General features: G+C 37.3%; 1 protein-coding gene across 1 annotated transcript in view; it reads right to left on the bottom strand.

Annotated features, from left to right (window-relative positions):
* LOC122098180 (protocadherin Fat 4-like) overlaps window positions 1-14,861 on the bottom strand; it is a gene marked incomplete at its 5' end in the record, with an annotated part of 49,285 nt that overhangs the window by 15,359 nt on the left and 19,065 nt on the right. Inside the window, one exon of the mRNA XM_042668673.1 lies at window positions 4,859-4,963. Within this exon, the coding sequence (XP_042524607.1) occupies window positions 4,859-4,963 (105 nt within the window). The remainder of the gene's footprint in view (window positions 1-4,858; window positions 4,964-14,861) is intronic.

The raw sequence follows: 14,861 nt of genomic DNA, 5'->3' as shown, positions 1-14,861 counted from the left end.
GATTGTGTACAGAAAATGATTGGAAAATTAACCCATGTGAAGAGAAGAATTGTTCATTTTCATTTTGGCTTAATTTTTTGATAAATGCATTAATTTTAAAAAATCAAAAGAATATTAAGCTCAAAAAATCATTACTACTATATAACAAAGTATTCAAAGTTTGTCTGTTTTCCATAGGGAAAACAGAAAAAAAATCGAAGTCCAATATTCTGGTGTAGTCTAGTAACATTGACTATATGTATTTTATATCAAAATATTCTCTCAAGTAGCCTACATGCTGCTATAAAAGCTGGTGTCATTTATTTTATAATTTTCTATCCAGGATGAGATAATATTTATATTCATTACAAATAAGTAATTCATATCCATCAATTTACCTATATCTGTATCTACTTATCTAAAACTTTATTTTAAACTTTAATTTCAGTTCAAAGAAATATATATAATATAGTACAGATATGTTTTAAAATCATAATTTCATATTTATCACACAATATTTATATTTCATATATATAAAACCTCAACAAATTATATATATTTATTTAAATTATATATATTATATACATGCTATTTCTTCATTCAGGAACAGTAACTGAAGTTAAATAAAAAGCAACAATAAAGTGCATGGCTGAAATAGATTATCAGAGAAAATCCTGTGTTTTTTTAGGTTTCTTCTGATTGTGTTGCAACTGTTTATAAAAATAGTTTAAAAACAATATATACATAGATAGATAGATAGATACTGTAGATGCTTTACATTGCTAGTCAAACTGATACATATTTTAAGTATAAAATATTTATAGAATTTATAGAATGTATAGTTCTTGCCTTTGAAAATATTAAGGGTTTTTATTGTTTCTATAGAAAAGTTGTTTCTTGCCTTTAAATATATTAATAACATCTTAAATTGTTCTTCTAAGTAGGATGCTATGAAATAAATCTAGAATGAAGGTCAAAGGAAATTATAAATTTACCCTAAGAAGGACATGAACCCACAATTTTCTATATTAAAGTAATTTATAAACATATAATAATTATGTATAATATATGCACACTAATGTTGTATGCTGTTATGTGCATGTACATAACAAATGCCATATATTCACAAACATACGTATTTCTTATGGAAGTAATTTTATATAAAGTACACAATGTGAATATACATATATAGCATTTGTGCTTATGTATAATATGTATTTAGCAATTCCAAAAACTGACGATTACATAGAATCAAACTCTTGTAAAGTGTGAAGCACATTGTTTTTTCTAAACCTTTTTAAAAAAAATCTAAGCCACTAAAAATACTTTTCAGATCCAAAGAGCATATTTTTTACTGATGGAAAGGTAAACAGAGCAAATTTTTCCCAAATTAAAAACAACAGTTAAAGTACAGTTTTATGGGATGCATGTGTAATGACCCACAGCTATTTTAAGGCATTCCATCAACTCTTATTATTTATGTGGTTCACCCACATTGAGTTTGAGAAGGAGAATGCTTGTTCTTTTAACGCCCTCTTTGCAGTCTCAAATTAAAACTTGGTATTTCAGGTGTTTGTTTTCTTCCCTAGCTTGTCAGCTGACCATGTCTGATTTCCAGTAGTGCAGTAGCGAGTTTGCCTTTGCAGATAGAAGGGAGAAATTAAAGTGGACATGGGCCGCCTGTGCCCACTTTAATTTATAGTTGTGGTTTCTGTGTCCCTGGGGTGACTGGCCATGAGGGAGGTGGAATGTCTGGCAATGGGGAAAAGTGGGGTGATTGGCAGTGTGGAGAAATGGGGGTATTTGGTAGCAGCAGTCTTGCAGCAGTACCCTCTCTCAGTTTCCCATTAATTAATTTTGCTTTGTAAAAGGATTTCTCAAACTGTAAACACCTCTGTCAGTCATCTGACAGTCATCCTTCCCCATTCCGCTCAAATTGCTTTTTCCACCATTCCCAAAGTGCAACCATGAAGGTTGCTTGTGGCCATATGAGAAAGCAGAACATTAAAACATTGAAACATAAAAAACCAGAACATTAAAATGAAGAGGCATCAGAAGACGTAAGTGGCACTTGATTTCCTTTTGGTGTATATTTTACTACCAAATAAGCATTTGTGTTTTCCAGTACGGGGGTTTGAACTTATGTTTACTAGAAATGTAGTCTCCTTCTTGAGCCAGGCCCTACCTAGCACGTTTTAATTCATTTCTTTTTTTTCAGATAGGGTAGTGTGCTATTTGCTTGGGCTGACTTCTAACTTCAATCCTTCTACCTAAAGCTGCCAAGTAGCTGTGATTATAGACACATGCCACCTTGCCCAGCTTGCTGGTTGAGAAGGGTCTCACTAACATTTTTCCATGCTAGCCTTTTTTTTTGGGGGGGGGGGGGGTGTCAGGTCGTGGGGCCTGAACTCTGGGCCTGGGCGCTGTTCCTCAGCTCTTCAGCTCAAGGCTAGCGCTCTACCACTTGGGCCACAGTGCCACTTCTGGCTTTTTTCTTCTTGCTTATGTGTTGCTGAGGAATCAAAATCAAGGCCTTATGCATGCAAGGCAAGCGCTCTACCACTGAGCCACCTTCCCAGCCCCTCCATGCTAGCCTTTCTATCTCCATCTCCTGAGTAGATTGGATTACGGGGGTAAACCATCCACTCGGCCTTATAAACATTTAAGATGAGAAAATAAATTTGTAATGGAGGGTTCTTTAGCTATTATTTTTGGTTGCTAACATTAAGATCTAGTCACTATGTCATTTTGACAGACTTGAATTATAATTTCATTATTTTGACTTTGGGTAAATCAATTTCTGGACCTCACTATCATTGTAACATGAACTTGGTTCACAATTACCTTTATATTGTTTCTCTATAATACCATTTTAATGTTATAGTTAAAAATAACCGGATAAGAGTCATAAATTTTTGTTTTTTAATGAATGACTACGTTTTATTGGTTACTACAAAATGAAGTTATATTTTTAACCAAAATAAATGAGCTTCGCTGCTCAGGTCTTATTACCATGGTAAAATGTACAACAGAGAAAAATGTGGGTCATCTGGAGATGATTCCAGACGGCTGTGTGTGGTGAAGTGAATAGTTTTAAGTCAATGGAATCGGCACAAATGTGTGTAATCATGGTGTTGTTGAAACCAAAGCTGTCCTTGAAGTCACAGCGTTGAGTAAGATTTGGGGAAGACCTGGAAAAATAATCCTTTATTTCATTCCACTAAGGTGACTAACTGTCTACTTGGGCAAAATTCTCTTGAACAACTCTTTGAGAGAACACACTAGTCTAAACGTGTGTGTGTGTGTGTGTGTGTGTGTGTGTGTGTGTCTGTGTCTGTGTCTGTGTGTGTCTGTGTGTGTCTGTGTTTGTGTCTGTGTGCTTTAACTCAGGAGTTTGAGCTCTCACATGGCTATTTTGCTCAAGGCTAGTGCTCTACCACATGAGCCACAGCTGTCCTTCCAGATTTGGGCTCGTTAATTGGACCTAAGACTCTCATAGACTTTTTTGCCCTAGCTGGCTTAGAACCTTGATCCTCAGATCTCAGACTCCTGAGTAGCTAGGATTACAGGCATGAGCAACCAGTGCCTAACTCTAAATACAAATCTTTCTTAGTTACACAAATTATCTAATAAGAGCCTTTCATGAAAATGAATGTCAAATGACTAAACCCTTCTAATACATGTAGTTTAATTAATGGAAGAAAAAGCAAAGAACTATGTTAACTGTTTCTAGAAATTAAAAATAGACAATGATGTCAAATAGTCTCAGAGGGGTATTTCATGAATAAGTTGTAGACTAAAAACAAATATCTGTAAATCTTTGGAAAAAACAATGTTCCCAGAGACAAATGAGACTCAGTTTTCTTGAATTGATCTGTTTTCTAGAAATAACTGAAGAGGATATCCAATAGTATTTTTAAAGTGCTGAATATTTAAGATTTTATATTATTACATGGTCACTGGTGGCTCACGCCTGTAATCCTAGCTACTCAGGAGGCTGAGATCTGAGGATCATGAGAGTCCGTGAGACTCTGATTTCCAATAAACCACTAGAAAACTGGAAGTGGTGCTGTGTCTCAAGAGGTAGAGCGCTCACTTTGAGCTGAAGAGCACAGGGACAACACCCAGGCCCAGAGTTCAAGCCCCACAACAGACAAAAAAATAATTTTATATTTTTATAATCACTGTGTAAAACAGTATCTTCTTAATTACTGATGACCATAAGGAAACAAAGCTGTTGGCCTGTGTGCCAAAATATTTGATTTATTTATGCCAATACTGGAGCTTGAACTTAAGGCCTCACTCTCTCTTTTGACTAATTCTCTCAAGGCTGGTGCTCTACCACTTGAAACACATCTCCACTTCCAGCATTCTGCTCATTCATTGGAAATGAGAGTCTCACAGATTGGTCTGCCTGGTCTGGCTTTGAACCTTAATCCTCAGATCTCAGACTCCTTAGTAACTGGGGTTACAGATATGAGCTACCAGGAGACAGCTAGATTGATATTTTATTTTATTCCTCCCCCCATTTTAGCATCAATTATTTGTACGAGGTTTTTTTTTGTAATTTTGACATGTTCATCTATGTATATAATGTATCTTAATCAGACTTGTCCCCTCCACCACTATCCCTCATTCCCCCCCCTGCCCCCATCCCTCCCTCCTCAAACCAATCTGAACAATTTTCCCTGTTCCATTAAAAAGCAAATTCTAACTGGGAGAGAGTGAGGGAAGGGATAACACCGTCCAAAAAGAAATGTATTGTTTACCTGACATCTGTAACTATAACTCCTTTGTATATCACCTTTATAATAACAATTACAAACTTAAAAAATATACATATATATATATTTACCTATTAAAAACAAATTGTACTTACCAAACGGACAATGGCAGTAGTATGTATCCATGCCACTTTGGCAAGAGCCACCATTGAAGCACGGGTTGCATTCACAGTAATTGACTGATGATTCACACATTTTCCCTAAAATACATTACATTTGTTTGTTTGTTTTCAAAAAAGTTATACATAAATTAATATGATCACAATGTTTTTTGTGTGTGTGTTATGTTGTTGTTGTTTTTTCAGTCATGGGGCTTGAACTCTGGGCCTGGGAGTTCTCCCTGAGCTCTTCAGCTCAAGGCTAGTGCACTGCCACTTGAGCCACAGTGCCACTTTTGGTTTTATGTTGGTTTATTGAAGAGTCTCATAGACTTTGCTGCCCTGGCTGGATTTGAACCACGATCCTCAGATTTAGGATTAGAGGCATGAGCCACTGGCGCCTGGCTCACAATGTAACTCTATGTAGTACTCTAGTCTGAGAGAAAGGAAACATAAGAACATTTTATTTGACATGAAGAATCAAAATAATAATATCAAAAATCTTATTTGGGTGTTCTGTTAGAAAGATATGCTTCATATTTAGAAAACAACATAATTCAACATCTTGGGAAAATTCTAACTTCCTGAAAATGACATAGTGAATATACTTAAATAGTTTCACTAATTTATTGTCTTTGTTGGTGTCCTGGCATCTTTTATGTTATATAGATTGAGAAGTGAGACTATTAATTTTTTCACTGGGTAGATTTCATTGAGTTGGCTTTCTCAAAAGTAAGAAGACATATTTAGCTTGTGAAATTCTATCTTCCTCCCCCTAAAGGACTGTCATTTATCTAAACCCTGTTGGAAACAGGATAAATAAAAAGGAAGCACATGAAACATACATTGAAATGCTTGCTAATTTGCTCATTGTGAGCTATCCATATTTTGCTTTTCGCTGAAATTACACTTAGATATTATATTTTCCAGTATTTTCCAGTATGCAAAGACTTTTCTCATACTTCATTGTGTGTGTGTGTGTGTGTGTGTGTGTGTGTGTGTGTGTGTGTGTGTGTGCTCATGCACACATATGCAGTACCCAGGGCTTAAACTTCCTTACATTCCTGGTTGGTAATTTTTGTTCTAGGCTGGCTCTCTATGACTTGAGTCACCCCTCCACTGCTAACTAGTTGCTGATAAATTAGAGATAAGAGTCTCACAAACATTTCTCCCTGGGCAGCTTTGAATCTGGATCCTCAGCACTCAGCCTCCTGAGCTCTAGAATTACAAGTGTGACCCACTTTACACCCAGCTCTCATGGTGCATCAAATCAAATCAATCCATGTCTTGTTTGTTCTGGAATCCAGTGTGTAAAGCAAGCAGCAAACTGAGATGTGGCATTTCCACTTTATGGGAAGTAATCCATAATGAAGAAATGAGTACACTTTCTGAGCGAAGGTGGAGAAACCACAATAACTTAAGAATAACTTGCTTGAAGATCATGAAACTATGGCACCAAACCATGCAGGTCCTATGCCTGTGTATTCATGTTCCAAAGTAAAGACGACGTTTGATCACTTGTTAGACAAAATTTAGGTTATGAGTCCTTTTTGGTTTTCTTTGCTTTATGTAACTTAAAATAAATTGTATTATCAGTGATATGTAAATAAAGGTTCAGAAATTTATTTATATATACACACCCAAAACTGTACATATATTTATATATTTAAGTATATGAATAAAATACATATAAAAATAAAAACCTGTATATTTAAATATATATTTTTTGAGTTTTTTGTTTTGTATTGTTTTGTTTTTGAGGGTGTTTATTGCTGGTCCTCAGCTTGCCTAGATGATATCCCTAAGCTTCATTTGCTGAAGCTCTAGCACTTTACCATGTTGAGCTACAGCTCCACTTCTGGCTTTTTTGGTAGTTTATTGGAGATTCACAGACTTTGAACCATGATCATCAGATCTCAGTCTCTTGAGTAGCTAAGATTACAGGCATGAGCCACCGGTACCAGCTCATTTGATTTTTTTTAATATAATCTCTAGTTTTCCAATTCCAAGAAAGAGTCAGATGCTACAGGTCTTATCTAGTAAATGTTGATCAATATGAAGCTTTTAATGACTATGGTTTTTGTTTCCACTTTCCAAAAATGAAGTGGGGGAAATGTGAAATGAGTCTCGGGGTGTAGAGAAGAGACAAGGTAGGGGTAGAATGATAGAAGAGAAGATAGAAGAGAAGACTGATCCAGAAGCCCTGAACACTTAAATGACCACCTTAAAATGTAATCCCTTGTACAAACTTTTGAAGTTCAAAAAGTAAAATTAAAAAATAATTGCACAAATACTTCATATATGTGATATACATGTTTTACATACCCAACTAGGCTTCATTTTGAACACAAGAATACATTGTATCACAATTACTTTGCTGTAAACATTGCCTAAGATTTTTTATTTTTATTTTTTCACTTAGTTGTGTTTCTGTGGTTGTATTCTGTAACCACAATTGTTCTGCTCTGAAATTATAAGCGTGAGTCAGGCCTCATGACAGTGCTAAGTAAGCCCATTTCTGTACGTCATCGGGTCCCAGGCAAACATTTTCCATTATAAATGTAATTGGTAACCTTTGCTGGGGAAAACACTGAGCTATGGAATTTTAGAATACCCTGCTATTCTAAGGGGAGACCATGAAAATAAACAGGTTCTTAATTTAGAAGGCAGAGAAATTAGGTTTTAAGGATGGTAGCAATGTGAGAACGAGGCCAGATAATTTCACATAAGTCTTGTGTTGGATTTTACACCAAAGTTGTTTCTTAGGGAGGTAAAGTTTTTATCTTAATTCAACACCAGTGTCACCCCCACAGAGAGAAAGTAGGCCCCTCAGACTAACTGTTCTCATTATTTTCATCAAGAAAGTCATTGTGGACTCCTGTTTTAAGAGAGAATACATATTTTCCACATAAGCTCATAAAACTAAGATACTTTTTGTATTCTGCAAATTTCTTTTAGAACAGTATTAAAAATGTATCTACCTATTTATCTGTCTACCTACACTCTATCTACATAGATATTTATTATTCTACCCAGATATTTATTATTCTACCTGCTTATTTAGGTAAATATATAGATATAAATAGATAATATAGACATTGATACAGGTATAGTTATCTAAATATCTTGATACTAACTCATAATAATGTGAAACACTTAGGCAGTGTGAAGAGTAGATACTACCAAATTCATTTAAATGGTCTTAAGGATAAATCTTCATAAAGGAAGTATTATCGAATTATATCCATTAAAAGGTAGTTAAACTATCTAGACAGATACATCTATATCTGTATCAACATATCTATAGAACTTTATATCTCTATCGATAGGTAAATATATCTGTATCTATCTAGATACAGTTCTCCCTAAATCTTTATCTAGAAAAAGATATCTTAATTACTTTAATAGCTATAACTCCACGATAGATTTTATACAGATTTATGCTGATGACCACTTAATTTGACAGAAAGTAGCTATTTTTTACACAGTAGCTAAATATTTCACATTATTAAGAAAGGTGTTTTTAAGATATTTAGTTCATCCAGGCACTGGTGGTTCATACCCATAACCCTAGATTCTCAAAAGGCTGAGATATGGTGGATCAAAATCTGAGGTTGGCTCAAGCAGAAAAATTTGCCAGACTCAATCTGCACAACAGTCAGCAAACAGCTAGGCTGGAGGCATGTGACCTGACTGCAAAGTCAGGAACCACCCAAAACAAACAACAACAAAGTATTTAGTTCATCTAAACATTGTGCTAAAAACATTATATGGTTTCTGACATTATTTTTTTGGTGTAGTGGAGTTTGAACTCAGGGTCTAGTGCTTAATGTCCAACCCATACTGTGACCCTCCTGTTTGTGCTTCACTGAATCATTGGCATGACCATGTGAACCTCAGCACCTAACCCTTGTGCACTCTGTGCAGCTGGGACAATAAATGTGCACCTTACTCAGCCATTGGAGTCCAGTGAACCCCCCCCCACACACACACACAAAGCTGTCCTCAAATTGTTACTCCTGAACTCTGTCTCCCAAGTAGACAGATAAGGATTACAGGCTTGTGTCATCACATAAAACTTTCACAATCGAATTTTTTGGTTGCCAGGTGCTGGTGACTCACATTGTAATCCTAGCTACACAGGAGGCTGAGATCTGAGGATCATGGCTGCAAGCCAGCCCAGGTAGGAAAAGTCCAATTCCAGAAGTGGAGCTGTGGCTCCAGTGGTAGAGCTCTAGCCTTGAGCAAAAGAGCTAAGGGACAGCACCCATGCCTCAAGCTCAAGCACCAGTGCTGGCACAAAAATAAATTAAATGACCAGAACCAAAAGAGCTTGAGGCCTGGCTCAAGTAGTAGAGTAATATCCTAGCAAACACAAAACTCTGAGTTCAAATCCTAGTACTACTAAATAATAAACAAACAAGCAAATGAATAAATCCAAGTTCTTATATGGGTCTTCCATTTTATGAGAGTAGACATTTTACAGAGCTTCTCAGAGAAGTCATTGCACACAACCTGTCAGTGACTCTGAACCCCAGGAGTCAGGGGATGAGCACTTATTCTGCCAATGGACACAGAGGAGATGAAAGGAGCAATCCATCTTCCCTGGAAATGGAGACTTCCTAGAGACCCTGCGAAGATTTCACCTGGCCCATGGAGCCAGGGAACAGGGGGTCAGAGGTCCCTGCACCCTCACTTTATGAGCAATCTTAATTTGTAGGTGCCAGTGCAGGCCACAGAACATGGAGGCCCCAGACAGCGGAGGGGGTGAAAAAGACACACACCCCACGTCATCTTCCTAACTGGACCCACCTCGCACAAGACATTCACTTTGTGCAGGGCACATGGATTTATACTTATTAGGCCCATGTTTTCTTGCCAGAATCCCTGGAATTCTGGGATATGAGAATCCAAAAGACATTAATATTTACAAATACATAACGACAGTTGATCAAAGTTTTTGGTATTTTATGAAAATCTCTTTCATATTTTCTATTTTGTGTACCATAATGACCCTTTTACTTTTCTGTACTTTCTTGCTTTCTTTGTCTCCTGTTTTTCTCTTCTTTTTTTCAGTGCTGTGGTTTGAACACAGAGACTTGCACTCATTCTGCTTACTTATTAGGTTAGCTCGGTGCTCTACAATGTGACTTACTCCTTCAGCCTGCCTTCTGCTAGTTATTTTGGAGACAGAGTCTACCAAACTTTTCCATCTGGGTTGGCCTTGAACTGCAGTCCTCCAGAACTCAGACTTCTGAGTAGCCAAGATTACAGGTGTGAGTCACCAGGACAGACTTTAAAACAAACTTTTCTAATCCTCTATGCAACAGCCAATCAACGATTCATCTAGTGATTTAACAGTGAAATTATAGGAAATTCTTCTTTTTTACTAGTTATGTCACACTTTCATTGTTTTAAATTGATTTTTTTTCTTCCAGTAAGAAAAAGATCGGGGAGGGAAGGAATGGTAGGGGAATAAACAAATGAGGACATAACAATGCTCGATAGGAAATGTACTCAATTACCTTACTCATGTAACTGTAACCCTTCTGTACAGTATCTTTAATAAAAATACATAATAAAAATAAAAAATAAATGAAGTACTATGGCACCAAAAAAAAGAAAGAAAAAGATCAGAAAACTAAATTATACAAATTCTCCCCTCTGTAAGACTCTAAGTCCCCTCTCTAAGTCACTGGCTCAGAAAAATGTTACTCTATACTTTGTATTCCCATAGTCACACTGAAAAAACAAGCTTTCAAAAATAAAAATTTGAGGAATAAAAACAAGAAATATAATCATTTTATTCCTTCATAACTTTGAATTCTATAATTTTCATTTTCATAGTTTTTTTTCTTTTTGTTGCTCTCACTTAGCTTTTTCACTCAGGGTTTTACAATGTGAGCCACAGCTCCATATTGACCTTTTTTTTTTTTTTGTCAGTCATAGGGATTGAACTAAGAGCCTGGGCACTGTCCTTGAGTTTTTTGCTCAAGGTCTGCACTCTACCACTTTGAGCCACAGTTCCACTGAGGGTTTTCTGGTGGTTAAGTGAAGAGAAGTGTCTCACAGACTTTCCTGCCCAGGTAGGCTCTGAACTGAGATCCTTGATCTTAGCCTCCTATGTAATTGGGATTACAGGCTTAAGCCATGAGCAGCTAGCTTTGTACTTGCATCTTTTTTTCTCTCTTCCTCCCTTTCCTTCCTTTTCTTTTCTCTTTCCTTCCTTTTCTTTCCTTTCCTTTCCCTTCCTTCCTTCCTTCTTTCCTTCCTTCCTTCCTTCCTTCCTTCCTTCCTTCCTTCTTTCCTTGCTTCCTTCCTTCCTACCTTCCTTCCCTTTCTTTCCTTCCTTCCTTCCTTCCTTCTTTCTCTTTCTTTCTTTCTTTCTTTCTTTCTTTCTTTCTTTCTTTCTTTCTTTCTTTCTTTTTCTTTCTTTCTTTCTTTCTTCCTTCCATTCTTCCTTTCTTTCTTTCGTTCTTCCTTTCCTTCTTTCTCTTTCTTCCTTTTGGTGCCAGGCTTGGAGTGGGTCCTAAGGGTCCCTAAACTTTCTCACTCAAGGTTAGCACTCTACCACTTGAGCCATACTTATCTTCTGGATTCTTGTCTTTTCTCTTTCTTCCTTCCTTCATTTATTTTTGTATAATTGGAGATAAGAGTATCACAAGCTTTCCTGCCAGTGATGGCATCTATTATCTTCAGATCTCAGCCTCCTGAGTAGCTGGGATTATAGGCATGGCACACAGTTGGCCCGCTTCCTATTTGTATCTTTACAAGATATTTTTCATGCAAAATCTTTGTGCAGCAAGCAATCACTCCCTGTGGGAAGTTCAGTCCACTGTACTTACACACTATATGCATTGGTATGTGTGAGAGAAACAGAGACAGAGACAGAGAGAGCCAGAGAGACACCGAAATACACTCACAGAGACAGTGAGACAGAGTAACAGGGACAAACCAAGATAGAAGGAGAGGCTGAGACCCAGGCTGTCACAGAAACATCTAAACAGCTTTGATTTGTAATTTCATAGACTTAAAACCCATAGACAAAATATAAGCAAAAGTCCACAAGTAAAAGTAGAATATGATAAAAATACATATGATTTAAAATAATTCCAATGACCAAAAATACTTGGTGAATATATGCAAACTTTGAAGAGATAAGACTCTACTAAACCCTAGTATTAAATTAACATAAATACCAGGAATATTTTCCTATTACCCACCCTCCTCTTCTCTCTCCACTTCCCAGTAATTACAGGCCTATGTACAGATCTATAACTTCCAAGTAAAGAGAGAACACGATAGTGATGTTTGTCTATTTGTGTCTGGTTTATGTCACTTAATCTAATGTCTTCTAATTCCCAACAAATACATTCAATTAATCTATGTCAGTTAAAAAAATTAAAATAGAGCAAGTCTAATATGGTGTTCTTCCAAAATTCATTTTGTAGGTCACATTTCAATATAGCATGGAATTTGTCTTGTGAGCAGCTCTTGAAGATATTTTGGTGCTATCAGCTCCATCTTCCTTAGTGGCGCTACCCTGTGATTCTAGCTGGGGGCTAATATGCTTTGCTTTGTCAGAAACCACACTGACAAGACCATTAAACAAGTGTAGAAACTTAACATATTTCTACCTGAGAATTTCCTTCCTTACTTCTATCTCTCCCTACCTCCCTTCCCTCCCTCCCTCCCTTCCTTCCTTCCTCCTTCCTTCCTTCTTTCCTTCCTTCTGTCCCTTCCTTCCCTTCCTCCCCTTCTTTCTTACTTTCCCTCAATTTCTCTCTCTCTTTTCTTTCTTGTCTTACTTTCTTTCCTTCCTCCCTCTCTCCTGTCCCTCCTTTCCTCCCTTCTTTTCTTCCTTTCTTCCTTCCTTTCTTCATTTCTCCCTCTTTCCCTCCCCACTCCCACCCCACCCCCTATTTCTTTCTGTGTGTAAGGACTATGGTTTGAACTCAAGGCCCAAGTGCTCTATTGTAGCATTTGTGCTCCAAGCTGATGCTGTACCATTTGAGTCATACTTCCAGTTCCATTTTTGTGAGTTTTTTCCTTGGTTTTGTTTTGTTTTGCTGGCTAATGGGAAATAAGAGCCCCATGAATTTCTGAATAGGCCAGCTTTGAACCTCAGGTCTCAGTCACCTTCATAGCTAGGATTGCAGGCATGAGTTGCTAGCATCTGGCTTATTATCAAGCTTTCTGTTAGATTACAAAATAAAGAAAAGAAATAAAGCAATCAGACTTTATCTGCTAGTTTTTCTAGATTGGTTGGAATTTGAAATAATGAAGTATATAATTTTTTAAATGTAAGATTCACATTACTCATTTGATTTTTTTTTGTTGTTGTTGTTGTTGGTTGTGGGGCCTGGGCACTGTCCCTCAGCTCTTCAGCTCAAGGGTAGTGCTCTACCACTTGAGCCACAGTACCTCTTCCAGCTTTTTCTGCTTATGTGGTGCTGAGGAATCAAACCCAGGGCCTCATGCATGCAAGGCAAGCACTCTACCACTGAGCCACTTTCCCAGCCCTAGTAATTTGATTTTATACTTGTTTATATAATAGCTGATCATCTGGATTATCTCCAGATATGCAAATGGAGACAGAAATGAACTCAGAGAAGTAGGTGGAACTAATGCTTGACTTCAAATAACCTTTCCTACAAAAAGAATTTATGGTATACTCATGGGAAGTTTAACCCTGAGGAAGTAGGTCCATTTCCTACAATTAAAATAGGAATTTTAATATCTTTCCTAATGACAGATATCATCTTTCCTTATTATTGTTTTTCTGTTCCTGGAACTGGAGTTTGAAATCGAGATCTCACACTTACTTGAATTATGCCTCCAGCCTGTCATTTTGCTGGTTATTTTGGAGATAGAGTCTTGCAGATTTTTCTGCCTGGGCTAGGTTCAAACCTCAATCTGGATGCCAGCTTCCTGTGGAGCTATGATCACAAGCATTGGCTGCTGGGGCTTGGCTCACATATTGTATCTCTCTGTACAGGTATTTTTCCTCTCTTTCTGCACAATAGAATAACGCACCAGTCTCCCTCTCCCTTGCCTCTTCCCAGTGCACCATTGGCTTGTAGGCAGCCAATGAAAGAGCAGTGAATGGCAGTGGAAGAGAAAGGCAGCAACTCTTCTCCCTGACCCCCTGAAGTTAGGGAGGTGACAAGTAGTGTGCCTCTGCTAACATCACTGGCGATTTCTCTGATTCTGCACTTAGTGTGGAGATTCTGCACACTACTACTTGCCATCTAACACCTCCTCCTGGACCAGGCTCTATCCAATACACTCTCACACAGGTTGGGGGGGGGTAATGTGAGGGGGAGGGGGAAAGGACACACGATTTTTTAAATAAAATAGTAAGAATTCCACTCTGGTTTTCTATAGCAAGAACAAATCAGTGAGGGAGGAAGTGGGGCTGTGATGGGCATACAAAGGCCAGGGCTTCAGACTCCAGCTGATGGGCACTTTCTGAGCCCCAGCTGGAGGCACTCCCTTAATCTCTTTTAATCCCCTAACAGCAGTGGGTTTTTTTCCTTGAAAGGAGAATAATGATTATATCCATCTCACAGAGCTCTGAGAATGCAATGTAATAGTGTCTACAGGGCCAAGAGTTTGAAAGCAGTTCTGTATATAACCTCTCAATAATCATAATCACTTTCATCTATCTATATAATCTATATGTGTGTCTATCAATCTGTCATGTATCTATCTATCATCTGTCTGTCTATGATGGTAAAAAGAGCAGTCTTAAAAGTTTAAGATACCACATTTAGAAAAATACACAAGATTAAACAAAGAAAGAAATGAGCTAGAAAGAGACATGCCAGGAGTTCAATGGGCTCAGTTCTCGGTGCCATGCACACAGCAGAGAGCCCATTCCTGCTCCCTTTGAAAATAAAGTGCATCCCCATGTCTTCATCCTGAGATTAAAGACAAACTTGCACTAAACATATATGTATGTAAGTGTATTGTTTTACAAATAGAATAAAGAGTTTTC

The sequence above is a fragment of the Dipodomys spectabilis genome, unplaced genomic scaffold (genome assembly GCF_019054845.1).
Source record: "Dipodomys spectabilis isolate Male_0828 unplaced genomic scaffold, ASM1905484v1 ptg000463l, whole genome shotgun sequence".
Lineage (NCBI taxonomy): Eukaryota > Metazoa > Chordata > Mammalia > Rodentia > Heteromyidae > Dipodomys > Dipodomys spectabilis.
The sequence above is the reverse complement of the archived record's forward strand: the minus strand, read 5'-3'. Positions and strand labels throughout refer to the sequence as shown.